We start from the raw sequence: 27,526 nt of genomic DNA, 5'->3' as shown, positions 1-27,526 counted from the left end.
TCTCCCAAATTCCTGTAGCACTGTTCCTCAGACATGAGTTTGTCCTACAGTTTTCAGACTTGGAGCATCAGCCTTGAAGAAGTCTGTCTGCCTCCAGGCATTTCTTTTCTCCTGTCCCAATTACGGGGTAGTCCTTTATTCCAACCAGATTCAGGAAGAACTCTGTCATCACTCCAGTCAAAGGGCAGTTTCTTTTCTCCTCCTTCTACGTCTTAATTATACTGGATGGAGCCCCATGTCTGGGTGCTAGGTGTTCTGAACATAGTAGCTGATGAGTAGGAAGAGTCAGTTACTTACGCGTTTGGCAACCACCTGCAGACCTTATTGAAACCAGTATCTGGGCAGCAAGAGTTGCTGGAATTGTATACATACCTGTGGAGAGAAGAGACATTAAGGAAAAGCTGGGCCTAATGAGAGATTTTAGCTGATTTCAGAATTTTTTAATTATGTTTCAGTTTATGTGGCTGCACGTGTTCATTGACTTTCTTTGGTGCTGGGCATTTGTGTCCACAGTGGCTCCTCACTGAAGAGTATTATACTTATATGGTGATTGATGTCCCTTCCAGATCATGCCTACAGTGACAGCACGGACATGGTGAAGATTATTGTGCAGATAGTTCAGAGTCAAGACCGAGTTCTCAAGGAACTCTTCGGCCATCTCAGGTACTTTATGCAGAAAAACAAACATGCAACTTTCAGTATTTGTATCTTTATAGCGGGAAAGGAGAGGAAAACCATGGAGAACAGAACCCAGGTGATGTGTTCACAAATGTGAACTTCTCATAGCAGTATTAATTGTATTAATTCTGCTCCTTTGTGTCAGAGTTGAATTTCCACCTAACTCTTTTAAAATGCAGCTAATGTATGCAACTAGTAGCAAGAGGGAGGAGAATGTAATGGCTTGTACTGTTAGCATCCAAGAAGCTGCTTTAAAATGTGACAAATTCTGCCAGTGCTTAGGTTGGGATTAAATTCTTTTTAAAAATAAAATAAAGAATAGTGTAACAGTTGAGAAGATAACATTGATTTGTTCATTAAATTCTCAAACAGATCAACAAAAGAAATAATATGCAGATCTCAGTAATCAGCAAAACATGACCTAGTTTTATTTTCAGGTGTGGCTTATGCCACAAAAAAAAGTTGCTGGCTAAAGTATGCTCAGCCCACAGAGACCAGTACAGACCAAGGAAAATTAAAATACCATGGTTGAGTTTCTCTGTTGTTCATTGTCATTAGGACCAATTTTTGTATCTCGTATAAGAATAGCTTATATTCTGGGTATTGTTGTGTGTTGTCTGCCCGCTTTTTTGAGTTTTAACTGGACTTAGTAAAGTCCAGGAGCCTCTCCAGTCTTGCGGCTATTGTACCTGCATCACAGTGCTGTGCTAAGAGAAAGGACTGTTCTCACAGACGTTTTCGTGAATCCCAAGATGAGGCCACCTTGGTCTTGCCAAAGCGTGTTGCCACACAAGTAGAAAAGTAACTGTGTTTTGTTTTCATTTCAGCAAGCTCTTGGGCTGTAAGCAGAAGATTATTGACTTGCTTCCAAAGATTGAAGTGGCTTTAAATAACATCAAAGAAGCTGATAACTCGGTGATGCAGATGCAGGGCAAAAGACAAAGGGAGATATGGCATTTGCTCAAAATTGCTTGCGTAAGTAGCTTTTGGATTAGTTGTTGGCTCTTCCTTCCATTACAGGAACCAGGGAACATCAAATGAAACTGTGAAGAGACGAGATCAAAACAGACCGAAAAAAAAAAAAAAAAGATACATCCACACAACCGGTACTTCACTGTAGAGAAGAGAAGTTTGAAATGCTAATAGTTCACACAGATTTAGAAAGACACTAGATAAACTAATGGAAAAGAAGTCCAGTAAAAGAGTCGTTGGTTCTAGTGAGTCCTCAGATGGCAAACTGCTGGAGGCTGGAGTACAGTACACATGACATGGCACGACATGAGCCTTGTTCTTAGGTTCCCTGAGCATGTAGCATCGGAGGGCATATACTGGGATAGGTGAACTCCAGTCTGCTCTTTTAAACCTGTCATTATGATAGTGTTGCTGCACAAGTGAAATAGGTGCTTTCTTGAATAGTATAAGGTGTTCTAAGGATACACGGCTTTTTATGCATCATTTCTAGTGACTGTAGAGCCAAAACAATCTCCTGATTTCCACATGCTAACATTTAAGGTCAGCATAGGAAACATAGTCTTTACACGCTCAAAATAGTTGCTGCTGTGCGTGGCTCACAGTTTAGGACATGGCACATTGCAGTGGGTTGGCCTTGATGGCCACCACATGCCCACCCAGCTGTGCTCTCACTCCCCTTCCAGAGCAGGACAGGGAGAGAAATAAAATGAAGAAACTTGTGGCTGGAGATAAGGACAGGGAGATGGCTTGCTAATTACCATCAGTCATCACAGACTCAGCTTGGGGAATATTAATTTAATTTTTTGCCAGTTGATAACAGTAGGACAGTGAGAACTGAAAAAAATAATAATAAAACCACTTTCGCTCACCCTCCCCTTCTTTCCAGACTCAACTTCGATCTCTGTTCTTCTGCCTGTTCCTGCCTTGGGCAGCACAAGTGATGGGGAATGGGAGTTGCAGTCAGTCCATAACGCTTCATCTCTGATGTTGCTTCTTCCTCGTGCTCTTCCCCTGCTGCAGTGCAGGGTACCTCCCATGGGATGCATTCCTTCCCAAGCTGCTCCTTTGGATGGGATGGAGTCCTTCAGGAAAGGACTTCTCCAGCATGGGTCCCCCATAGGTTGCAGCTCCTTCAACAAACCTGCTCCAGTATGGGCTCCACTCCACAAGTTGCATCTTCCTTCCAGGCACATCCACCTGCTCCAGCATGGGTTCCTCCACGGGCTGCAGCGGGACAGCCAGCATCACAATGGTTCTGTCCACAGGCTGCGGGGGAACTTCTATGTGGTGCCTGGAGCACCTCCTGCCCTCCTTCACTGACCTTGGTGTCTGCACGGTTATTTCCCTCATATTTTCTTATTCACTTTCGCCAGCTACTGTGCAGCATTTTTTACCCTTTCTTCAATGCCCCCTCTCAGAGGCTCAACCAGCATTGCTCACTAGCTCAACTCTGGCCAACAGCAGGTCCCTTTTGGAGCTGGCTCTTCTCTAACACAGGGCAGCTCCTGCCCACCCCTGCACCCCTCCCTCACTACCCAAACCTTGTCATGTAAACCCAATAGACACCTCCTCCAAATTCCTCATTGTAAAATACATGCCATGCATAGCACAGGTGACTTATTTGCAGAGACAGTTGGCACCAGCTATTTGCAGAACCATCATCAAATCATTAAAGTTGGAAAAGATGTCGAAGATCATGTGGTCCAACCATCCCCCTACCACCACTATCACCTATTAAACCATGTCCCTAAATACCATATCCAACCTTTCCTTAAAACCCCCCAAGGGACGGTGACTCCACCACCTCCCTGGGCAGCCCTTTCCAATGCCTAATCACTCTCTCTGAGAAGAAATGTCTCCTCATTTCCAGCCTTAACCTCCCCTGGTGCAACTTGAGGCCATTCCCTCTAGTCCTATCACTAGTTATCTGTGAGAAGAGGCCGACCCCCAGCTCCCCACAGCTTCCTTTCAGGTAGCTGCAGAGAGCAATGAGGTCTCCCCTGAGCCTCCTCTTCTCCGGACTAAACACCCCCAGTGCCCCCTGCTGCTCCTCTCAGGACTTGTGTGCCAGGCCCTTCACCAGCTTCGTAGCCCTTCTCTGGACACGCTCCAGGGCCTCGATGGCCTTCTTGTAGTGAGGGGCCCAAAGCTGAACACAGTACTCGAGGTGTGGCCTCACCAGAGCAGAGTACAGGAGGACGATCACCTCCCTGGTCCTGCTGGCTGCACGAGTCCTGATACAAGCCAGGATGCCGTTGGCCTTCTTGGCCACCTGGGCACACTGCTGGCTCATGTTCAGGTGAGCATCGACCAACATCCTCCTTTTCCTCTGCCCAGCTTTCCAGCCACCCTGCCCCAAGCCTGTAGTGTGGCATGGGGTTGTTGTGGCCAAAGTGCAGGAGCTGGCACACAACCATGTTGAACATCATCCCCTTGGCCTCTGCCCATCAACCCATCCTGTCCAGGTCTCTCTGCAGGGCCTCCCTACCCTCTGGCAGATCAACACTTCCCCCCAACTTGGTGTCTGCAAACTTACTGAGGGTTCTGTCAGCTGACTTCCTAGCTGTAGACTTTGCTTAGATTGTGTATATAACAAATGGAGTTCGTGGGGCCTAAATCACAAGTCTTGCATACAAAGTAAGCCTGACTAAATTCTTCCTTTTGCCTATTACAGCAAATCGATAATTTTTTTTTTTTGTAGACTCAGAGCTCTTCTCGATCACTGGTAAGCTCCAGCCTGGAAGGGGCAGCCTCAACTTCCGCAGCCACGTGGCTCCCCCAGAGCTCCTCGGAGCATGTACCTCACCCGCTATCATCTATGGCAACTCCCGGAGATGGGTAAGAACTATGGGGAAAGGATGCTGCTGCAGAGAAAGAGCCAATGTAACTATTGTTTGTGCATACACTCTGAAATCCTGTCCTCTGCCACTGGAGTCTCCAGTGTTCGGGAGCCCATCCTGTTGACATGTCTTCACTTCCCATGTGGTGGTTTTTGGATAACAGGCAAGGAGCGTTATGGCATACCATACTGCCTCTGAAGGCAACATTGTTCAGTTCCTGACTGGCATTTTTAAATAATTTCTTCCAGCTACACCACAACAGTGGCCCAGGGGACCACAGCAAAATTAGACTTTGACCGGTTTCTTTTCATACCCAAGTTCTGGTGAAAGTCCTAGATAAATCAGGCTATATTTAGTGCTTATTACAGACGGCTTCAGTGATTTTAAAAAGTCTTAATTGTGTGAATGGATGTCTGAAGCTGGGGTTATTAGCAAGCAGTCCATCTGGTTCAATGTCTGTTTTTTTTTGTCCTTCCCAAAAAGTTTTCAGTACCTAGTAATAGTAAGTTACTAATGCTATAAAAATCAGAAGTTAGGTTATCTTTATTCACAAACTTCCACACTCTGGTCCTGTGCAAGTTCTACATACCACTCTTAGCTACTGCTTGGAATCTCCGTCAGCTAGCACTGTACCGTTAATTTCTTTCATGTCAGATTACTTAGTCTTGTGGTTGGTTGACTTTCATTATTAAGGTCTATCAGCTGGTCCTAGCTGAAGTAGGAGAGTTGTCAGGAGCTGAGGGGTTTGGATTTTGTCTTTTTTTTTTTTCCCCGCTCTTCTGAATTCAGTAATAGTTTTACTTCCAGTCAGCCTAACAGAAAGAAGACACTCCTCAAAGACTGCTCAGCACTCGATCTGCAGCCATGATGATTTTGTTGACCAGGGCAGGGGTTATAAACACAAGCATTTCATTTATCAAACCATTTGGCCATCTCTTTGTTTTTGGGTGGTCAAGGAAATATTTAGGTCTGAAGATAAACATTTTCTAAGCAGGCTGTTGCTGGAAGTCAGTTTTTTGAAACTTGAGCAACTCTTGCTACTTTGTCTTTTCTGTCTGCTGCTGCAGGGCAAATTCCACCTCCAAGGGATGTGCATTGATCACCCTTTAATGGGTGATCTCCTCAAAGCTTCTCTTTGAACTATGGCTTCACTGTGAGGCACTGTATAAAGAGTTGAGAGATTTAATTCCAGGCCCTTTGTACTCAGCTTGCTTCCCAGGTTCTGTTAAGGTTGGATTTCAGTGTGGTTTGTGTACTGCCTCTGAAGGGAAGGAGTGCAAATCCACACATCCAGAGTCAGGATCTGCACGATGCCACCTTAAGGCATGTTTTGTGCACTACAAGGCAGCTCCTATAATTGCAGAGAACAATTAGTTCTTGCGTTGTTTTTGTTTGTTTCTTTTCTTTTCTTCAGTGCAGAGCCTACTGACATCAGTTTTAATTGTCTTTTAAATCTGTCTTGTTATGCCTTCCCTACAGGGAAGATTTTATTGATGTGATAGAAGAGAATTTCAATTATCTCGACCGCTTCAGCAGTATTTTGCAAGAGGCAAGACAAGAGCAGAGTAACAGCATGATGGTAAGCCTGTCGGTGTATTTCTGAGGACCTGATTTTTAAAAGCCACAAGATCCTTTTGGGGTGCAAATAACTCCTTAAATAGGGTAATTTGTAATTATGCAAATTGCTGTGGCTGGCACATAATGTCTTTCACTCCCCTGGACTCTGCTAACATGCTGGTCCTTACGGAAAGTAGTACTTGGAAAAGTGTCAGCTGGGTAGACTGCACAGGGAGACTCCGGCGGGTAGTGTTTGATCAGAATATTGGTTTCATTTTCAACAAGACTGTTCTGGTTCACATCCCTGCACTGGAGTGGGCAGGGCTCTCCAATTCCCAGAGCCCTTTTCTGGTTATTAAATGAAGCTCTCCTTAGGGCAGAAGCAGGGCTGAGAGAGTCCTAGGAAGGCTTTTTGTATTAATCTGTGTTTGAAATACCAAGACATGACAAAAGTAGATAAAGATCACCCAGAAGTGTTGATGTGATCTGAAACTGTTCCTGAACTATTGGTGAAGGCTGGTAAGTTACGGCTTAAAAGAGCTCAGTTACTGGGAGGATGAAGAGCACCACAGAATACCAGGTTTCTAGAAAAGGTTCTTACCTGATTTTGGAGGCTATATCATAGAAACACCTATATAAATATAATGAGAAAAGAACAATTAGGCATGTATATCAACCTTTTTATCAAGGAGAAGTGTCAATACAGCTTCTGTCAGCATGAGATTGTCTCACAGATTTACTGCAGTCTTCTAAGGAAGTCACTGATCTGTGGAGAAGTGAGATCTGCTGGCATGCTATACCTCAGATTTTCAAAAAGCTTCTTATAGCGTCTCCTTAGGGCTAACATCTGTTCTCATGGGATAAAAAGTTAAAGCTGTTTACCAGTTGTAACCGCCAAAATAGCAAGGAACAGAGGGTTGGAGAAATGGAGATGTTTGATGAAATGGAGCTCTTGTAATTCTTAAACATTTTAATTCATAGACATTTTAATGTTCTGCTGTTTATGAAACATAGTAAACAGTGAATTGAGTTTGCTGGAGTTACTAAGTTATTCAGGATGAGTTCAGTGAAATGAAAACTCATCAGCAAATGAAAACTCATTAGTAGGAGTTGCAGACAACTTCATAATACCAAGGCATTGAGCAATATGCATGGGGGGATGAAATTAGCCACTGATTAATGCAAAGTAGTTACGTTAGTAAGAAAACAACCTTAATTACGCATAGCTTGGTCTTTAGCCATTGGTCAGTGAATACTCTGTTCAGCCCTCACAGGGTTGGTATCAATTCTGTAATACAGTCTTTCCTGTTGTGTTTCCTTGCTGTTGCTGGAGAGGAGAAAGCAGACCTATGACTGCCTAGTTACCTGTTAATCTGTCCTCTCCGGCCTCTCATTCCAAGGTGCAGCATCTGTCTCTGGCATATTTTAACCCAGAAGGATTGTTTGTTGTGGTGGAATCACGCTCTGCAGATCAGCATAGGGTTTGTTTATGCTTGGTTTCCTTCCTGTTTTCCTTGCATCATGAAACAGAAGTTAGGCAACAGAAAAGCAGCAGAAAATTGAAGTTGTCCAATTCACTTGGAAAAACACAGAGGAAAAAAAGAATAACTATAAAATTCTTTTCTCTATTCTTACAGAAGTATAACTTGGAGACTTTAGTTTTCTTTTTGTGTTCTTGCAGTACCTGTACAATCACTAGGACCAGTGGCACTAGGTTTTGTTGAGACACAGAATATAATTCCCAAAATCACATATTCACAGGATATAATTTCCGAAGTGACAGCACAGTACAGCCTGTGACATGCCTGAGTGCTGTAATGAGGACAGGGAATTTTGCACGGGAGGCAAACCAAGCAGTGAAATTGTGAGGATTTTTCCAGCTGTTCCGTCAAAATGATGCTTTTCAGGAGAGCCGCTAGATAGCGAGAACCCTTCGCTCACCGCCTTGCCTGCAGGCATGGAACAGTCGCCTCCTTCACGTCAGTCGTCTCCTTGCTTCTTCTTGCAGGGTTTTGACTGGAGTTGGCTGAAATAGCCCCAGGACCCCCCGTGCCGCTGTCTGCGAGTGCCTGCACGCAGAGAGGTTGCTGGGCTGCCCCGCGCCGTGACGGAGGGGCACAGCAGCCCCCTCGCCTCGCCTTTTGTAACCGCAGCCGAGCTGGTGACAACGGCTGCAGCGGATATACGGGACTGGCAGCCACGGCGTTCGGCGGCCTGCCGCCGTGAGAGCACCCAGCCGGGCGGCACCGCACCGAGGAAGCAGCCGCCGCTGCCGGGCTCCGCGCTGAGGGGCCGGGGCCGGGCCCCGCCAAGGAAGGCGACGGGGGGGGGGGGGGGGAGAACGGGCCGGAGCGGTTCGCGACGTGTGCCGCAGACGCGCGTGTGTTTTAACCCGAGTTTATTGTAAATAAACGCTGCCCCCAGGCCCCCCGCAGCCGTCCTGCCGCCCTGCTCGGGCAACCGGGCCGCGGCCGCGCGCCGTGACGCCATCAGCGGGCGCCTCCCCGGCCGCGCTCCCGCCCCCGGCGGCTGAAGGGAGGGAGGGAGGGGAGCGGGGGGGGGCGGAGCCTTTGCGCGGGCGGCGGCGGGACCCGTTGGGCCGCCGGTGCAGCGGGCGCGGCCCGGCCCGGCCCGGCCCGGCCTCGCCTTCCGCCGGGGGAGCGGCGTCCAGCGGGCCCGGGCCCGCGCCTCCCTCCCTCCCTCCTCACAGGAGCCCGGCGGGCGCCTCCCCCGGGACGGCTCCGCCAGGTAACCGGGTAAGAGCCGGTCCCCGGTCAGCCCGCAGGGCGACGGTGAGGTGTGCGGCTCCCCGGGGCGGGGGGCGTCGACGGAAGGTCGCGGTAATGCGGGGCGGGGGCGTGGGGGGGAGACGGAGCGCGGCGGCCGAGGCAGTAACAGCGCTTGGAACGGGGGAGGCCGCCGTGGTGCTGAGCGGGGTGCTGCGGGGACGCCTCCCGCATCGCCGGCCCGCGCAGGCCCTTCCCTTCCCGTTGCAAAAAGGGCAGCGGGAGGGGAGGCGGGACCTCGGCCCCGCTGTCCCCTGAGCCGCGCCGTGTTTGTCCCGCAGGTGCTGCGAGAATGACCATGGCCCAGGCCGGAGCGGTAGTTGCAGCCGCCACGGGAGTCCTCGTCTTTTTCTTGTACTCCTCCATTCACAAGGTTGAGGAGGGGCACCTGGCTGTGTATTACAGGTACTGTTTCCTTCTGGCGCTCTGAAGGGTTCTGTGGCTTTGCGTAGCTTTTTTTCCTGTCGCTAGGTTTCTTCCTCGGCCCTTGGACCACGTTTGGAGGTGATTGCTGCCCTCTGATTTTTTTCTCAGGGTTTCGCTCAGAGATTGGCGGGCTGAGTTGTTTCTGCGCTCTTACACCAACATGGGTCTAGAAAGCCCGTCTGTGTACAGAGCCATTATGAACTTTGGTCTTTCTGAATCCTGAGCTACTTCTCGTATCTCTTATGAGATGGCTTTTCCGGTCATAACTTGGATTTAAAAGCTTAAAGCCAATGTTCTTGGTCCACCCAGTCCTTTCCTATCTGTAGACCCTCTCCCTCTCATGCTGAGTGCTGTTACCTCTGTGCTAGGCCATCCAGAATATTGACTCAGGAATGAGTTTCACAGGGGGCTTGCAGCTGCTGTGGATAGTCTTTGCAGAGCAAGAGAGAGAGTGGTCGCAGTCACTAAATGCCACCTGTTGACCAGATTTTACTTCAAACTTTAATGAAAGAACAGAGGAATTCAGTACCCAGCCTTTCTGATTTCCTTTTTTTCTGCTATATTTCTGTTACATCCTTTCTACACTTCACATTTGCCATCATGGGCCATTTCCTTTGTGCTGCTTTTTCCTTTTATTACAAGTGCGTTGAAGCAGGATGCTGCAGGAGACATTAATGCACTGAGAGGATTGATCACTTAAGAGTTCTTCTGTGCCTCCTGTCTTTTAACCAACTGTCTGACCACACAAGAGACTGCAGATTTGTTTTGTGCTTTGGGTAAGGGACTGTACCAAATGCCTTGTGGAAATCCAAACTGACAGTATCACACCAACTGCTGGATTTTTCCATGGTTGCCAGTCAACTATTTAGAGAAGAAAAATCTGTGTTCTTGAAGCTCTTTGCAATGTTGCCAGTGATGGAGGATTTTAGCAATATCTGCTACCTCTAGAAGTTAATTGCTCACAGGACTGAAGAAAATGATTGTCAAGTGGCAACAGACAAGCATCTTATGCAGAATCAGCTCTTTTATAGGCGAGTTGTGTAGTCAGGGCAGTTTGCTTTATGCTCACCAGCTTGCTGTTTGGTATTGTAGTCTATAAGGTTACAGGCCTGCAGTGACTCCTTCTGAGACACCTTGTGTTGATGCTGCAACTTTGGAGCAGGTGAGTAATGTAATTTGCCTTACCACAGCTGTGACTCCTGGCGTTTTGAACATGCTCTCTCTCTTGGAACCAGCACATAGTATTTTCTGTTTGCTTGAACCTTTTCTCCATTTTCTCTTTTTTTTTTCTGCATTTCTCTTTCTCTCTCTCTAGGGGTGGTGCATTGTTAACTAGTCCGAGTGGACCAGGCTACCACATCATGCTCCCATTCATTACCACCTTCAAATCTGTGCAGGTTAGTGCCTCCTCATCTTGGAAGAGGGTGAGTGGGAGCAAATGTCAGAAGGGATAGGGGTGACTTAGGTAACTGGTGTTTCCAGAGGGGCTCAGTGAGTTGGCAGTTGGAGCTACAGCTCCTCAGAAGCCCTTTGTTCCCACCACCTGGGTGCCAATGTGCGTTGCTTGGACAAGATATGCCTCGCTTCAGGAAGACAGTCTGCATTTGTGGCCTGATTGTTTGCCAGGAGAGTTGCAGGAAGTATGAGTAGGGAAATGAGCACAGCTGCATTGTGTCTCCCAAAATGCAGTCAGAACAAAGTCTGTCTTCAGCTCACACCTACAGAAGTCACGAGGGAGGTAGAGGACATGTTTTTGATTCCACATGCCTATGTAATGGTTGTAAGGGACTGGATACTGCACAATCTTCCTTGGGAACACGGTGTTTTTCTGAGCACTGGTTGTCTTTTTATTTCAGACCACGTTGCAGACTGATGAAGTGAAAAACGTGCCTTGTGGGACAAGGTATGTTTTTTCTTTGTATTTCTTCTGGTGATGAGCAGATGTGTTCCATTGTGTAGGTTGCAACTGTGTATAGTACTGTGATACGGAGGCTGAAAAGTAAAGGCACCTACCCTAAAATTGGTCCCAAACATGAACACATACATTATACTTGGAAATTAAGCAGAGGTATGGGAGAGAATGTTCTTGCTTTCACTGGAATCTATGTTCAGAGATCGTTTGCATTTCCGGTGATATTCTCTTAACTTGTTGTTTTCTTCCCTCAGTTACTCTGCAAACCCATTGTTGTGCCTTGGACTGCCCTGTGTTTTGCATTATTTCTAGTCTGAGGCTTGTGGCTCATACAAGTGTTGGCTCCAGTAGTGGGCAGAAGTAAATAATGAATGGGAAAATAGGAATCCTTCCTCCTTAAGGGGAGATGGTTCATGTCAAAAACAGCTCAAGAAAATGAGTTTCTTGGGATAATTGGGGCATTTTTGGAATAAGCATTTCACCTGACATAAAGGAAGAGGCAGGCTAAAGAGGCAGCATATGCATGGGTGGCCCTTGCCTGCTTCATAATTAAGTTGATCCTTTTATAATTCCAACAAGTAGAGCAAGAACAGAAGGAGAGGGCAAGTTGAGTTGGGTTGCAGGTTCTGGTCTGTTCGTTCATTCTCAAGTTAAAGGGATCACTGAATCTGTTCCTGCAGGATCAGTCAAAACTGGTGATTCTTCCTATGTTTTAACTGTAATGTACTCCTAATATTTCTGGTTTTTTTTGGTGGTGGTGGTGGTTTTTTGTTTTTGTTTTTTTTTTTTTTTTTTGTTTTTTTAAAAAAAAAAAACTGCCAGTATGACTTGAATAATGACACATAGCAACCCTGCTGAAATTAAAAGTTGAACACTAGTGACATCTTAAATAAAGCAAAGTTGATTTTGATCTCTTTTTCTTCTTAGAATTAGTTCTTAGAATTATTCCTATAGCAAGTCATGAGATACTGCTTGGGCTTAAATATTAACATTACATTCTTACGGATTGCTAACAGGTTTAAATTTTAGATCTTAAACTTCTTACAGGAGTGTTTGTAAATAATGCTACTGTTCAGAGCTGCAGCCAGGGCTTTGTTATTAGGTAAAGAATCTTTGGGTGCAAATGAAAAGTAATTGCTGGAAGAGAAGTAAGACTTGTGATTTTTCCATGTCTTAAATGGCACAGTAAAAAATAAGTCATCAGAGCAGAGTTTTAAGAATGTGTTTAATGCTAACTTTTTTGGCTTATGAGTATCAATAATATTTCACCTGCTGGACTTCGTAAAACAGCGTCACACCTCTGGGCCAGAGATGTTGTCCTGGAAGCCGTCTCAACAGACCAAGCAGAGATTTCTGCTGAAGCTTAACCACGGTAGACATACTGACAGTCAAAATTAAACTGTGCTGCTCTGTCCCTGCTTGAGCAGAGGAGGTTGGACAGGAGATCCAGAGGTCCCTGCCAGCTTCAGCTGTTCTGCAGTTTTGTCATTTAACAGCTAAACTGTGTAGTTTCATATACCAAGTTCATTAAGCTCCTGCTAAGTTTCAGAGTTGCAGAATTCAGTTGTGCACTACAAGTCATTGTGAAGTTACAGGTAATAAGCATGCTCAAATACACCAAACAGCTGCTGAAGCAGTTCTTAGTAATTGAATATACTTCAGACCAGAGGTCCCAGTAGACCTTTCCATTTTTAAGATGTTATTACTAGAATGAGTTTCTGTATTTTCTTTTATGCATTCAAATTTTCTGCATTTGGAATCAAAGTCTGAAGCCACTCCGTTCCAAAGCTTTGAATCCAAATTTCTGTAATAAAACATTCGTTTATAAGTAATGAACGGATCAAATCTGAAATTTTACTATCCAGGCTCAAAGTTTGTTACAGGAGTAGACCCTAAACACTTAAAAGTTCTGTAATTGTATTCTGAACCATCAGACTTCAAAGGCTGGTTTCTCTTCCACCTTATTCATGTTCCCTGTATCCTCATCTACATTGGGAAGATTCCCAGTGGCTGTGTGGGTGCCCATCTCCAATTTTTGCCTTACTTGTCCCATTTATACTTGACAGTATTAAATGAATATGTTCAATAGAGGTTTTAAAATGTTTTGGCACCAGACGTATGTTTTTCATAAAACAGCTGTCACCCCAGAGACTAAAACCATTTCATTATAGCAGGTAGGATATTTATGTGCTCTAAGCCATGAAGAAAATCAATTATGTGATTGCCTCTAGTGTCTGAGACTTCTGGCTTTCCCTGACAAGAAAATGCGTGCTCAGTTCCTTGGGAAGTTCAGCAGTTTCCTCACGGCATGTCTGTTATCTCCAAAATAAAGGAGAAATCAGGAGAGCTCAATAAACTAGTTGTAGAAGAGCAAGGTATTCCAAAGAACTGACTTGAAGAATACTTCACTGAACGTATTGCTTGTGCAATATAATAAACAGGTTGAGAGTAGTTTAGTCAAATATTGCGTGAGAGAATTAGGTAAGTGGCATTTTTCTTACAAACTTAACTGGAAGGACTCATGCTAAATATGGTACAGGTTTTACCATGCCAAGAAACAGTAAATAGCCAAGACACTAAGTAGTATTGTTACCCAGGTAACATTAGATGTTTTATTTGTATTAGTATTATAGATGTTTTATTTGTAGTATTAGATGTTTATTTGCAAACGTGAGAGTTGTCTTGTGTTTGTGCTGAAGATTCTAGGCTAGAGGAATGCTGCTCTGGGATGGATCCCTGTTAGCTAGTCCTGTGGAAAAATGTGTTATGCAGATTGCAAGTGGATGTGTTAGGTTTATCAGGTCTAACTTTTAAGCCTTGTTTTTATATGCTGTCATTACCTAACCTGGTCTGGTGTTGTCTATGGTCAGCTCTAGCAGTGAGCATTGAAGGTTTGCTTTTTTTATAGCCTCTTTTATGGCAGCATCCTTAGTTCTTCCCTTGACTTCTGGCCTGACACACGCTAAAATCCGGAAATGTATGAGGCAAAGTTCTACTGAAATGCCTGCTAGTGTACGTCAGTCTCCTGTAGCATCCCCTGTACGTTTTCACCTGTCCTTTAAAGTTCGGGATAGCTTTTTTTTTTTTTACTGTGTTTTTTTTTTTTAGCAGTACCCAGAATAAGAGCATCTTGTTTTGTGGCTAGGGCTGACAGGTACTGCTGAAGGTTTGTAGTAGAGACACCGCTACCACGGGTCTCTTTCTAGCTGTGTTCCCTGCAACTTTTCTTGGTTTCATCTCTTAGATGATACAGCAAACTGCCACATGCTTAAACTTCTCCCAGATGCACATAGCCAATGTGCTGATTCTCCTTTCAGACTTCTTATGGATTTCTTCTTGTTCTTTTCTCCCTGACTAAAGAGCCCGATCAGTTCAGGGCTGCTCTGTCTGACCAACCTTGTGAGCAGCTCTGACGTGAGGACCTTGGGCCCCGTGAGTCACCATTACAGAGGCTGCAAATTCCAGTGCGTGAGAGGCTGTGGAAACTATGGTGCAGAGTTGTAAGCACTGGAGGTCCCTGCGGGAGCTGCACTGTAAGAGTCAGCCTGCCTTGCATCTGGCGAGGAGCATGCTTTTGTAAATTGGGGTGTTTTTTGAGTGGAAGTCAGTTGCTGAAATGGGAAGAGTGTTGTCCGAGATGGCATTTAAGCTGTAGGTGCCAAAGCACAAGTAAAGCAGCTGGATTCTTATCTCAGATCAGTGCATGGTGCTTTGCAAGAACAACTGTCCCCAAACTGCCCAGGATGCTATCTCCTGCAGCCCAGTAGATTACCAGTATCCTCTGTACCAGGCCGTTTGCGAGGAGATCTTGTCTGAAGTGCTCATCTTAAGGACAGTGTGTTACAGTCCAGTTTGGCTCCTGGATCTACATCAGCAAGGTCCAAAGGACCATCCGTGCTGCCCAGTGTTAGATGAGATGCTTCAACAGCTGGCTGAATGTAAAACTCAGTGTTAACTGCTTTGTAGGCTTGCACCCTCAGTGAGGAAGGAGGTGGCCCGCCTATTCAGTGAGCATACTCGCTTATGCCCTCTCTGTTGACCCACACTGGTGGCTGGGATCCTTGGAAGAGTTATAGATAGTGTTGGTTGGTTTAGGGTGAGCAGGCAGTCCTTTCTGACCTGAGGTGCCTTTCTTGCACGTGAGGTGATGAGGAGTTGCATATGCATGCTGCATAGGAGACGGATTGTATGAGATGTTATCATTTTGCTTCTAATAGCCCCATAAAATTGAAATGCGAAAAGGACCCCAGTATTAAAATGTGCAGCATTGCTCTACTGGGGGGTTGCGGTGGAAGAAACCCACACTTTCTGCTATGGTTCCTCACCAGGATGTTTTGAAGATAAGCCAAGATGGTAACTGGATTTCCCTGTCCTTGTGGAAGCATTGTGAGGTGACTGGAGCAAATCATTAGGATGAAAGCAGGTTCAGAAAATCCTGCGGAATGCTGTTGGAAGTCACTTGAAATGAGAAATAGTCATTTTTTTGAGCATGGAGGGACAGTTAGAGTGCAGAACAAATGAGATGGAGAAAAATGCACATACTGTGTTGTTATAACTGCTCATAGCTTGACACATCTGTGAAGGACTTCGAAGGCCTGTCTTAAATAAAAGTAATAATAATTCTTAAGAGAGCCAGAAGGAATGACCATGGCCTAGAAAGAAATCTTGAGCAAAAAAAGAGATAAATTCTCCTTAGAGTATTATCTCACCAGGAAGTAAGTTTCTCTTCAGCCATGAATGTCTTTTCTGCTGGCTTTTACCTCCCAGCAGACAAGTGCAGTCCATCATCATTTTTTTCAACTAGCAGCTTACCGTGAAGCACACTGGTTTGTAGAACAAGCTACAGGCTGTGCCTGGCAGACCTCTCCTAAAAGAGCACAGAAATGATTCCCTGTTTCAATCTGCCCACTTGCAATAAGATTTGGCTTAAAACTGGCAAGGTAATTTTTCTGCAAGCTTAACTTTTAACTGATGGAGATTAAGAAGTGCGAAATAAGAAACCAAGTTGGTTGTGGGGAATATATCTGAGTTAAAACACACAGTTTGGAGCCGGATGAGATCCACATCTAGAGAGCAGCTGACTCTTAATGGTTTCTGCTAAAACTTCTTGTTTGTGCCTTGCCTTTCAACAGAGGGTAAAACTGAGAGAGTATCATACTTTAAAAACGTGCTCTTGAGAGAGTTAAGAGCTGTTGCAAGTTTTTTTCTACACTGCAGAGTCTGTGCTTTTCACCTGTGTCATAAACAAGGCCTGAATTTAATGGCATTTAATTTCATAAATTAAAGGTAGGGATGAGCTCTAGGAGAGGCTAAGGTAGTGAAAGGGAGTGGAAGTGTACTGGAAGCCTCTTGATGCCTCGGACTGAGAGACAAGTTTGGAGACCTCATTCGGATCAGGAGGTCCATGTGCTGATGATGGTTTATTCCTATCTAGTGCCACAGGTTTAAAATAAATAGCTAGTGAGTCTTCCTTGGGGGCTGGCTCAGAGCTTTCTGTTCTGTTTTGGATTGTCACTGCTGTTGCTCTGGAGTATGAGCAGTAGCTCCAGTAGTCTGTTAGCATTTGGAAGTGCTCGTGAGACCAAGCCCTGCCAACTTTCTCTGGCCCATCTGACAGCGCCTGGTCTCGCCAGGAGGGCCGTGGGTTCCTTCCTATCAGCATCTGGAGGTTTTTGGTTTTTTTTTCCTGCAGCTGCATTACTGCTGCAGAGCAGCTGTGGTGTGGCATGGTGACACATGAATGTGAATTAAAATCTCTTACGTGCTTTCTTTCTTTCATTTCTGACAGTGACCTTGTCCAGTTACTGCTGGAGTTAGTGAACTTAAGTGGATTTTCTATTTAAATGTGTTTGCTGCCTACAAGAGCTGCAATCTGTCTCCAGTTTGTGTAAAACAGAGGCGGCCCTGCTGCTTGCAGCAGGTGTTACCTGCTGTCCTTGCTGCCTTCCCTTCATTGTGTTGGACTCCACCTTTCTGATGGTTGCAGCTACGTTCCTGTTTGAGGGTATTTTCCTTTTGTTGGTTGAGTAGGAGATAAGGTGAAGTGAAAGCTGCCTTGCAGACTTGTTGAAACAGGCTTTTGATTTATGCAGAGAGAGGGACCAGTCTGTGCAAAGCTGGGGCTTGCTTGCTGCCATCTGATTGCAAAATGCTCAAGAGGTCAGAATTGTTCTGGGTAAAAATTAACTGCAAGTTTCCAACAGTTTGGTAAAAAGGTGAAAAAAGACAACTTTGCTTTAAATGCAGACCAGTGTTAACAATTTAGTTAGTAATCCATTAACTCTCTTTTTCACTTGTAGTGGCGGTGTTATGATCTACATTGACCGAATAGAAGTTGTGAATAAATTGGCACCATATGCAGGTATTTTCCTGTCCTGTTTCAACAAGCAGCACTGTGACTGTTTTCACTCATCCTCTAGCAGCTCTGTCTTGGTTTGCAACACTGCTTCCTTTTTTTCTGTCTTAGTACCTTTGTGGTTCCCACCACTTAGTTTCATGTTTGTGTCTGCAAGCTTTTCAAAGAGCCATAGATTTGCAGAGGTGACAGTAAATTCTAGGACTGCTTCTCCCCTGAAGGATTTTATACCTGTGCGTGTTAGGCTGCTTGTGGCAAGTGCTAGAGCAATCCTATTTCTTGGAGCTGAAGAGAAGGGAGACCTGTGAAACTCGGCGTACACAGCAGAGCTCCCAGCTGCTTGCCAGCTCAACTACTGAGACCATTACAAAGGCAAATCCCATGTAGGAGCCTCTTAACTTATTTCACCAGCTGCCAAGCCCAAAGACCCAAACAGCTTTTCTTCAGCAGCATAGTTTAATGCAAAACTCTTGTGTTATTGAGGCATTTTTCATGTTACAGTTGTGGGAATTATGCTTTTTTATCACTTTTTTCTAGTGTCCTTTCCTATACATGTGGGTCCTGGACGGGCTTCATTTGTTTATGCTGATCATAAAACAGGACAATGTTTGACAAAATGTGTTGCTGTATTGACTCATCTCTTTGAAGTCATACGACCCCAGCAGTGCTTGTGGAGAGGACCACTGTGGGTTTCTCCTCTGACCTCCCTCCCACTTGCAGCAGGCATACCACGAACAGCCGGTCTGGGCAGTTGTGGCTGTGTCCGACCAAGTCCTGACACATCTAAGGATGGAGGTCCCCCACCTCTCTGGTGACCTACTGCTGCACTACTTTCCTGATGTCTTTCCTGAGTAGCGCTGCGCTACTTTCCTAATGTCTTGAGCTGTCATTTTGAGGTTCAGGCATTGCAGAAAGCAGTACATGTCAACGGAGTCACTGGATGCGATCGATGCTGGTGGTGAGCTGTGATAATTCTCTTATTTCCTCAGTGTATGATATTGTGAAAAACTACACTGCGGACTACGATAAGACCTTGATCTTCAATAAAATTCATCATGAGCTGAATCAGTTCTGCAGTGCTCATACTCTTCAGGAAGTATACATCGAGCTGTTTGGTAAGTGGATGGCAGCCAGACACACACACCAAGGTCTGTGTAGTCTCCCTCTTCTGCTGTGGAATATGTTACAGCAGTGTCCTGTGAGCAAACAGCCTCTGTACTGAAGTTGTAGTCTAGAAACCATCTCCTTATGTATCTGTATGCCACTTCCTTTTTAGGTTCACTCCTTAATGATTTGGATTTCTTTGTCTTACCCCATCTATATGTGCAATTTGATTTGTCCCCTTCCACTTAGGACTGAGTTCTGGATATACTAAGTAGTTTCTCTGCTATTGTGCATGGAGTCATGCTCATTGTCTTCATTATGATGATGCTTCTTCTTGTTCACTTATATTTTTCAGCCTGTTGCTGAATTAACTTCTTTACTTTAAAAGCTTAATTCTGACTGTTGGCAGGGAAGAGCCAGAAGGGACGTGCTTGCAGTTCATTGCACTGCTCTAGTTTTTTCACAAGGGGGTATCAGTCATTCAGGAATTATGCCATTTAATGTTCTGCTCCTGGGATCCAGTGCCCTGACCTTGGCATATACCCGTGGCTCCAAAGACATAACAGCATTATGTTCCTTCTTGAGGGAAGGAGCAGGGGAAAATGGATTTATCACTTTGGAAGGTGAAAGGCTGTCAGACTTATAATGTTAAGAAACAGTAGATCTTTGAATGCTATACTCAGACTTGCCAAATATCTGTAGTCAGAGAGGAGTTTTCTGATGGTACATGCAGTTTAATCCCATTGTAACTGTCCAGTTTAGTGGAAAAATCTTCCTGGAACTTGGAAGTGACAGAAATACATTTTTTTCAGTAGCAAGTATTGGATCCAGCATGTCCCTCAAGACCTAAGGCAGAGCTTGCTGTTGGCAGTGGGGTTGGCATGGCTCTGGCTAGGGAGGGATGGACTTCTGCTGTGGGCTCTGGGTATGTTTCCTTTCTGAGACCCTGAAAGCCACTTACCTTCAGCTCAGGTATCATGAGTTCATCAGTAGTTGAACTTTTCCAGAGGCACTAGTGTGTGGTTCTTATGGCTCTACTCTTGGGAATATTTTCCAGGGAGTATAGGAAGGGAAGCAATGTACTCAAAAAGTCTTTTTATCTTGCACCATAGAGATGCCTCTTCAAAGCCAGCTGACTTGTTGCCACACAAGGTGTAGGAGAAATGGTGATAAAAGCTAACTGGTCTCTCTCTTGTCCTCCAAACAGATCAGATAGATGAGAATCTGAAGCTGGCCCTGCAGAAAGATCTCAATGTCATGGCACCAGGTCTTACTATCCAGGTAGGTTCCTTGCCTAACAAAACGTTCTTTTTTTTTTTATTTCCCACCTCTCATTTGCTCACGTTTTATTGGTTTGATGAAGTTTCTTGCTTCTGTTTTCCACCTCATGAAATAGTTGAGCCTGGAGATATGAGGTTTGTCAGTTGAAGACTGTCCATGTAACAGTTACCACTTTGAAATGCTATGATTTTCTGTTTATGTTTAATGTTAGAAGATCATCTTTAGTCTTAGTCAGGCTATGGGACCTGCCAGTTTTTGTCATGTTGAAGTTCAGGGCAACCAACTGGGTAAACCTTAGGCTTGCAAGGGCTAAAATGGAAATCTCTGGAAACTTCCACTGTGGGGAAGAATGAAACTAAATCTGTTTTGCAATTCTTATTGCCACATTTAGCTAAGCTGGCTGTGCGGGGATAGAGAGCCTCCCTTTGACAGCATATGAAGTGCTGCAGTAAATATTACTTTCCGCTTTAAGGCGTATTTTTGCCATAGGCTGCTCTGTTGACAAGAGTCAACCACAGGCAGTATCTTACCAAAAAAGATGAGATGGCTCTGCTCTTCCAAATACCCAACTGTACATTGCCCACAGCATTCCTATGGAGGATTATCGTAAAACAAAATTACCATCATGATGAAAAGCTCAGATCTTTTCTTATTATTTCTTAATAATTTATGGAATCATAGCATGGTTTGGGTTGGAAGGGACCTGAAAGATCATCTACTTCCAGGCCCCCTGCCACGGGCAGGGACACCTTCCACCAAATCAGGCTGCTCAAAGCCCAATCCAGGCTGGCCTTGAGCACTTCCAGGGATGGGACATGCACAGCTTCTTGGGACAACCTGTGCCACTGTCTCACCACCCTCATAAGTAGAGAGTTCTTCCTTACATCTAATCTAAATCTACCGTCTTTTAGTTTAAAGCCATTACTCCTTGTCCTATCACTACACTCCCTGATAAAGGGCCCCTCCCAATTCATTATTGAAAAGGTGGTGTTAGAGGGATTTAACAGCATTTATTTCAAGGTTCTATTAAAACTATTTAATGTAGATGAAACTTTGACGAATCCTGCAAGTTGCTTGATAAAAAAACTTTATTTTCTAAGTGGAGCGTTGACCACAGTCTGAAGAGTTGGAATTGCTAGTCGGTCAAGGGAAGTGATTGTCCCGCTCTGCTCTGCACTGTTGTGGCTTCACCTCGAGTACTGTGTGCAGTTCTGGGCACCACAGTACAAAAAGGATGTAAAACTGTTGGAGAGTGTCCAGAGGAGGGCTACAAAGATGGTAAAGGGCCTAGAGGAGAAGACATATGAGGAGCAGCTGAGATCATTTGGCCTGTTCAGCCTGGAAAAGAGGAGGCTGAGGGGAGACCTCATCGCAGTCTACAGCTTCCTCATGAGGGGGAGTGGAGGGGAAGGTGCTGATTTATTCTCCTTAGTCACCGGTGACAGGACCTGTGGGAATGGTGTCAAGCTGAGGCAGGGGAGGTTTAGGCTAGACTTTGGGAAGAAGTTCTTCACTGAGAGGGTGGTCGCACACTGGAACAGGCTCCCCAGTGAAGTAGTCACTGCACCAAGCCTGCCTGAATTTAAGAAGCGTTTGGACTGTGCTCTTAGTCACATGGCGTGAATTTTTGGGTAGACCTGTGCGGTGCCAGGAGCTGGACTTGATGATCACTATGGGTCCCTTCCAACTTGGGATATTGTATGATTCTAAGAGAAGCGGAGGCCAGTGGATAGTAAGAAGGTGTCTAGGGACAGTGTCATAGGGCTGGCTTTTGCACTTTCCTTCAGATAGCAGCACAGTCTGGGGCTTTTCCTATGTGTCTGGACATAAACGGGTGCATCTTGGGAAACAAAAATGTGCAACTGGAAACCTGTGCCTGTTTGCAGTCCCGTGGCTTGTTGGGGATAGCTCACGAGAGATGAGACACCTTGTAGGTAAAGACCAGGCAAACACTGGGTATGGTGTGGTCCTTTTCTGCTACAGACCTTCACCCTAGCTGGGCGAAGAATGAAGTAGGTAAAGCTGCATGTGGAAAAGCAGAGGAAGCGTTATTATCACTAGTACTCATGGAGAGCTTTAACCACTGACATATTTTTTGGAAGGGCAGAAAGGGTTGGCTGCAGGCAACACCAGATTTTCTGAAGGGTGTCGAATACGGATTTTGGCACTGGTGAGCACAGCTGACTGTAGGAGATGCTCTGTTGGACCTTTTAGAAGGAAGATCTGGTTGAGAGGTGAAGTCAGATAGCAGCGTTGTCTGTAGCAGCTGTGAGGTGGTAAGTTCAAGGTCCTTAGAGAAGCAATATGAACAGGAGAATATATAGGCCTGGACTTCAGGAGAACAGAGTTCACTTTGTGTAAGATCTGTTTGGCAGGGTCCCACGAGTGACTACCATGGATGGCCAAGGGGAGCAGGAGTCTGCTTCAATGTCAAGGACATCCCAAATTGTAGAAAGTCTAGTATGTGAGATAGGAGGCTGGTATGGATGAACACAGTGCGCCGAGCTGAGCTGAAAAGTGAAAAGCCTACAAAAGGGGATAGGTGAGCTGGGGCTTGGACCTAATGGTGTGGATGTGCAGGGCAACATAAAGGGCTTCAGAGGTGCATCCAAGCGAGAGGAAGGCTCAAGAAGCCATGGGCCTACTGTACTGTGGGGCAGGGGACGTGGTGGCCAAGAACATGGAAAAGGCTCACGTACTTGGCACCTTCTTTGCCCATCACTTCTTTCCAGCATGGCCTGCCCTCAGACTGCCCAGGTCCTTACCCTGCTGCCAGAGTCTGCAGAGGTAAAGCATTGCCTGCTGTAGAAGACGACTGAGCATAGAAACCGCTTAGGCAGATGGGAATACACAAATGGGTGAAACCAGGGGGGATGCATCCAAGGGGTCTGAGTTGCTGCCTCCTGACATTGTGAAGCTACTCACTTATCTTTGAAAGATTACGGCCAGCAAGGGAGGTTCCTAATAACTGTGAAAAGGAATCTTTGACCATGTTTGAAAAGCCACGCTTCTGGAAACCAGTCTTTGTTTTGGTGCAGGTGGTATTACAGAGGTAGAAATAATATACCTCTATGCAGCCTGCTGTGGCTGGGAGCATGAGGGAGTTGCTTCAAGGTGAGCTTTCTGCATGCAGAACCTTTCCAGGGACTTGGAGAGGCTTTGTTCCTGTCAGGAGCTTAAAAAAAATCCTTTCGCTGAAAGATGTTCTGGTCTGATGTCCCATAAATCTGCTTGCTTTGCTTGTTTAGAGAAGCAGCAGTTGTTCCTGAGTGTCTTGTGATGCCAGGCTGGCTGCTTCTCTCCAGACAGGATGCGTGTAACAGGGTTGGAGTACCTGTCATACAAACGTTTCCCTTTCTCTTACCACCTGCAAAGACTTGTTTCGGATGTGCCCGTGTGATGTTCCCCTCTGTGGAAGTTCAGATCTGTTCTTTGCAGGTTTGCTGGCCCCAGAGAGAAGTGAGCAGCAGGTTCAGTGCTAGGCCTGCAGTAGAGGTGGAGCAGGAGGGTTGTGAAGCCGTTGTACCGCCATGGACTGTGTTAATCTCCATCTTGCAAAGCTCCCTAATGAACCAGGCAGCACATGGGCTGGGAGGCATCAGCTCTTGGTCTTATCTTTAGATGTTTCCTTCCTGTTTCAGAGGGAGCCCTCTGCAGAGCAGCTCAGCAACTGGCTCTGCCTCTGGCCACGTGGTATCAGTATTGCCATGCAAATCGCTCTTGGTGATCAGTGGTCACATGCAGCAGCTGTGCCCCGCTGCCTCGCATGCCCTGCTGCTCTCCTGTGTCTTCACTGCAATGTCTGTCATTGCATGGTAGCTTCTGCAAGCTTTTCTCCTAGAAAACTCATTACTGAGCTTGTGGCTCTGCCTCTGTTTGCAATTCTTACTCCTGCAATTTAATTTCATTGGGTTGGTGAGCCCCTTTCTTGAGCACTATTTTGGGAACTGTTGTCTGGTGATGCTTGAGGAGTCTTCCCATCTGTGGGATGGAGAGCTGGGCTTCTAACAGAGCTGGTGAACCTCTTTAGGAGTCTTTTCCACATTCATTACGTGATCACTTTGGTTTCATTAAAGGTGCAGAGACAGGAAATAAAATGTAAGGTACTTGTCTGAAAGTGGCTGTACTCAACTGTGTTGTACACAAGGACTGGAATCCTCTATATGTGGTCTTGGATTAATTTGAAGATGTCCAGTTTTGCAAAGACATTTCGTAGCTATGCAGATTTCATCAAAATGTTTAATCTAAAATGCACCCACTTTTTTTTTTTTCATAGGCTGTTCGTGTTACGAAACCCAAAATACCAGAAGCCATCCGAAGAAATTTTGAGCTCATGTGAGTAGCAACACCTAAAACTGTATGAATTGGTTTGGAAGTGTATTGTTAGAAGACTCTAACCTTATGTTCAGAAGGTGAGAGGTGGACTCTAGCCATGCAGTTGCTTGGTTAGGTACACCTGTGCAGTCTTTTTCCATTTCCATATCTCTTTCACTCTGAAGCCTTTTAGCCTTTCATGGTTATTAGATGGTTAGTCTGTAGCAAGGCTACATTACTGCTCCCGTATGGAGGGGACACTGATCTGTAGAGAACCTGTAGAAGATTGATAAACTGAATTCAGGGTTCTGGAGTCCTTGTGCTTTGCTTGCAAGCTCCTGTCTGCAAACTTAAAGAATCATAGAAAGATTTTAGTTGATACAGACCTGTGGAGATCTCCTGTCCAAACCCCTTCCCAAAAGCAGGGCCAACACCACAGTTCCTTGGGGCTGTGTCCCAGTGCATCAGGGTTGTCTCCGAGGACAGAAACGCCCTGCTTGCATGGGAAGGGCTGTCTCCTCGGGGCTGTGTCTGGTGCTACAACTTGTGCTGGTGCCTCCAGTGCTCTCACTGTACCCTTGGGAGCAGGGTCTGGCCCCAGCATCTCCAGGACCCCCTTGGGCCAGAGGAGGTGCCCTTGGGACCCTGGTGTCTCCTTGCCTGCAGCTGAGCAAGCCCTGCTTCTGCATCCTGGCCACACGTACCCCCCCCCACACACACGTACACATCTTCCACCCACCATCACCAGAACCTCCCCGGGTTTGCTTCTGTTTGTCGATGCCCCCTTTGCAGTGGGGGGTCTCAAACCATATGCAGTGTCCAGATGCGGCCTCACCAGTGCCAAATAAAGAGGAGGAATAATCCCTTCCATTGATCTGCTGGCAATGCATGTGCTCATGCAGCTGAAGACGGAGCTAGCCTTCATTGCTGCAAGGGAATGCTGCTGACATCTGGTCAACATCTTCCCACCCAGGCATCTAGTGCCCTTGTTTGCAGAACTGCTCCCCTGCTCTGTTTTCATGCAATATTGTCTTTTGCCCTGCAGGGAGGCTGAGAAGACCAAGCTGCTCATTGCAGCCCAGAAGCAGAAGGTAGTAGAGAAGGAGGCAGAGACAGACCGGAAAAAAGCGCTTATTGGTAAGTGAGCAGTCAGTACCAGCAGACTGGGGCTAGACAGAGTTCCCATTCCTGCATCCCCCAGGAAGCTGGTACAGGACCTTGTCCTGATGGAAGCTGCACCAACAGTCAGAGACAGTAGAAAACAGGAGTGTTTATGTTGCTGTATCTACTTCCCACCTCCCTCCCCACAGCAGCAGAGCAAAGAGTGCCTCCATCCTACAGCACGGCTGCTGCTGCAGCAGGTCAAGAGTTAACCCCTCTGCCAGCAAAACTGATTGTGCTTTAAAATGTCCCCAAGTCAGGGAACGTTGACATACTTGTAAAAGGAGTGTCAGCCAGTTCAGTACTAGAAGCATCAGCACTATTGTCCTTCTATAACTGTTGCTTGAAGCATAAATGCACTGAACCTATACAGGACCATAGGACCCAAGCAGAAAGGGAGGCAGCAGAGGGCAAATCACTTGCGTGGCAGCATGTCCCTGACCAGGGCTGGGGTCAGGGTGCTGATGCTCAGGCCTTGAGAAGCGAATATCTGAGATGAGCCTGTTGTGATTGCAGAGGCAGAGAAGGCTGCTCAGGTGGCCAGGATTCACTATCAACAGAAGATTATGGAGAAGGAAACTGAGAAGCGAATTTCTGAGATTGAAGGTAACCGTGGTGCTGGCATGCTGCTGGGGGCATCTTTCAGCCTAAGGGTGGTTGCGGGTTGAGAAACCCCAAACTGGGCTCACAAGCAGTACTGTCCTACAAAAATAATAAAGGGTGCAGTAGCATGAGATTATCTCTCCAAGAAGCCAGAAGTGGAGGTGCCTGGCAGCAGAGCTGTCGCAGGTACACGTGGGTCAGCTTGTCCCGTGCTGGGCATGCTGTACTTGTTCACTTGCTAATGCTTCTTTTCCTGTCCATCCTCTGTTGCTGTGTTAGATGCTGCATTCTTAGCAAGAGAGAAAGCAAAAGCAGATGCAGAGTATTACACTGCTCGGAAGCTGGCTGATTCCAACAAGGTGAGCACTTGAAAGCTGGTCAGAAGAGGACTTGCTTACTCTTCCTCTGCACAGACTAGGTTCAGGTGGGCAGCACTGAAAAAAAACCACTTGATTTAATAGCCCACATTCCAACTTCCAGGAAGCAGCTACCTGAGATGAAGTCTAATGATGCCAATCCTAGAAAGTTGTCTCTTACAGTCTCTGGTTTCTTTTTTGTAGCTGAAACTTACCCCCGAGTATCTGGAACTAATGAAGTATCAGGCGATAGCTACAAACAGCAAGCTGTATTTTGGTGACAGCATCCCCAATGTGTTTCTGGATTCCTGTGCCTTTCAGCAAGCTGAACTGAGGACTGCCCAAGAAACCAGCCTTTCTTCACAGGAAGTCCCAGACACCTCTGCAGAAAGCCACCTCAAACCAAAGGAAAGTACTGGCTGACAGAGGTAGAAAGAGACCTGGTGTAGTTTGACAGCTTACCCAGCTGTGAATGGGGATGTTGCCCTGTGCTGGTGGGGCAGATGTGGCATATGTGGACATCTTGCATATAGGCAGCAGTTGGGTTGATTTTCTTCTAGCAGCACATTGCAAGTGCTCTGCCTCTTCCGTTTCTTCCCTATTAAATTGGTGCTTCCAAATGAGGGATAATCCTGTACTAACATACCTATACTGGAATATTAAAAGACGGACACCAGGAAAGCCTTCTGCAGTAGGTGCAATTATTTAGCAAGCATTACCCGTGAGGTAGGATATGTGGCTTTGAGTGCGATGTGGCTGCGCACTGGTTGTTCCACAGTGCTCTCGCTGAGGCTAAGCAAAGAGTTTTCCTTCGTCTTGCCGGGGAAGCTTCACTTTGTGGACTCCAAGGCAGATTTATGCCTACGGGACATAACTCTCCTCAAGGACTCTGTTGTTGGCCAGCAGAGGCTGCATGTTCCTGCTCAGGGCAAGACCCAGCAAGGAGTGGTTTGGTGTGGAATAGATTATTTGAATAGGATCTGCATAGCCATAATCTTTTCCTTTCCTGTAGGCAGTGGAAAGTAGATAACTCAGAGCAAGCAGTCTCTGATGGGGTTCTGTAACTCCCCTTCTCCAAGCAAGAGCCTCACGTTGGGTGTCCGTGACTGACTGCAGTACACTTCACCTGGGTGGCTGGGTCTCACCTTGCTCCGTAAACCAGAATTCAGAGTGCGTGGAAC

At 46.0% G+C, this 27,526-nt stretch overlaps 2 protein-coding genes across 6 annotated transcripts in view; both read left to right on the top strand.

The window, feature by feature from the left end:
* The window catches only part of CHUK (component of inhibitor of nuclear factor kappa B kinase complex), a 29,628-nt gene extending 21,174 nt beyond the window's left edge, over positions 1 to 8,454 (top strand). Inside the window, exons 17-21 of the mRNA XM_083844855.1 lie at positions 567 to 663; positions 1,506 to 1,653; positions 4,352 to 4,488; positions 5,970 to 6,069; positions 8,056 to 8,454. Of these exons, the coding sequence (XP_083700981.1) occupies positions 567 to 663; positions 1,506 to 1,653; positions 4,352 to 4,488; positions 5,970 to 6,069; positions 8,056 to 8,082 (509 nt within the window). The 3' untranslated portion in view covers positions 8,083 to 8,454. The remainder of the gene's footprint in view (positions 1 to 566; positions 664 to 1,505; positions 1,654 to 4,351; positions 4,489 to 5,969; positions 6,070 to 8,055) is intronic.
* Positions 8,455 to 8,606: 152 nt separating this feature from the next.
* On the top strand, positions 8,607 to 27,026 carry ERLIN1 (ER lipid raft associated 1). Of its 5 annotated transcripts, none has more exons than XM_083844861.1 (12): positions 8,607 to 8,803; positions 9,115 to 9,238; positions 10,575 to 10,656; positions 11,116 to 11,162; positions 17,471 to 17,532; positions 18,516 to 18,641; positions 19,838 to 19,911; positions 24,188 to 24,246; positions 25,271 to 25,362; positions 25,903 to 25,992; positions 26,269 to 26,348; positions 26,550 to 27,026. In XM_083844861.1, the coding sequence occupies exons 2-12, from the start codon at positions 9,126 to 9,128 to the stop codon at positions 26,766 to 26,768; spliced, it is 1,044 nt and encodes a 347-aa protein (XP_083700987.1). In that variant the 5' UTR covers positions 8,607 to 8,803; positions 9,115 to 9,125; the 3' UTR covers positions 26,769 to 27,026. The 5 variants fall into 5 exon arrangements, with proteins under 5 accessions (XP_083700987.1, XP_083700988.1, XP_083700990.1 ...); XM_083844862.1 differs by having other exon boundaries at positions 8,625 to 8,795; XM_083844864.1 differs by having other exon boundaries at positions 8,632 to 8,839.
* Positions 27,027 to 27,526: the final 500 nt, after the last annotated feature.

The sequence above is a fragment of the Anser anser genome, assembly GCF_964211835.1.
Source record: "Anser anser genome assembly, chromosome: 7".
In the NCBI taxonomy this organism is placed as follows: domain Eukaryota; kingdom Metazoa; phylum Chordata; class Aves; order Anseriformes; family Anatidae; genus Anser; species Anser anser.
Note: the sequence above shows the minus strand (reverse complement) of the source record. Positions and strands in the feature narration are given on the sequence as shown.

What these genes read in the sequence shown, in the direction of transcription:
- ERLIN1 (XM_083844861.1), top strand. Translation starts at nt 9,126, where the DNA reads ATGACCATGGCCCAGGCCGGAGCGGTAGTTGCAGCCGCCACGGGAGTC. An exon ending in CCACCTTCAAATCTGTGCAG is followed by an intron (nt 10,657 to 11,115) that starts GTTAGTGCCTCC and finishes TTTTTATTTCAG; the next exon opens with ACCACGTTGCAGACTGATGA. An exon ending in AGCTGGCTGATTCCAACAAG is followed by an intron (nt 26,349 to 26,549) that starts GTGAGCACTTGA and finishes TCTTTTTTGTAG; the next exon opens with CTGAAACTTACCCCCGAGTA.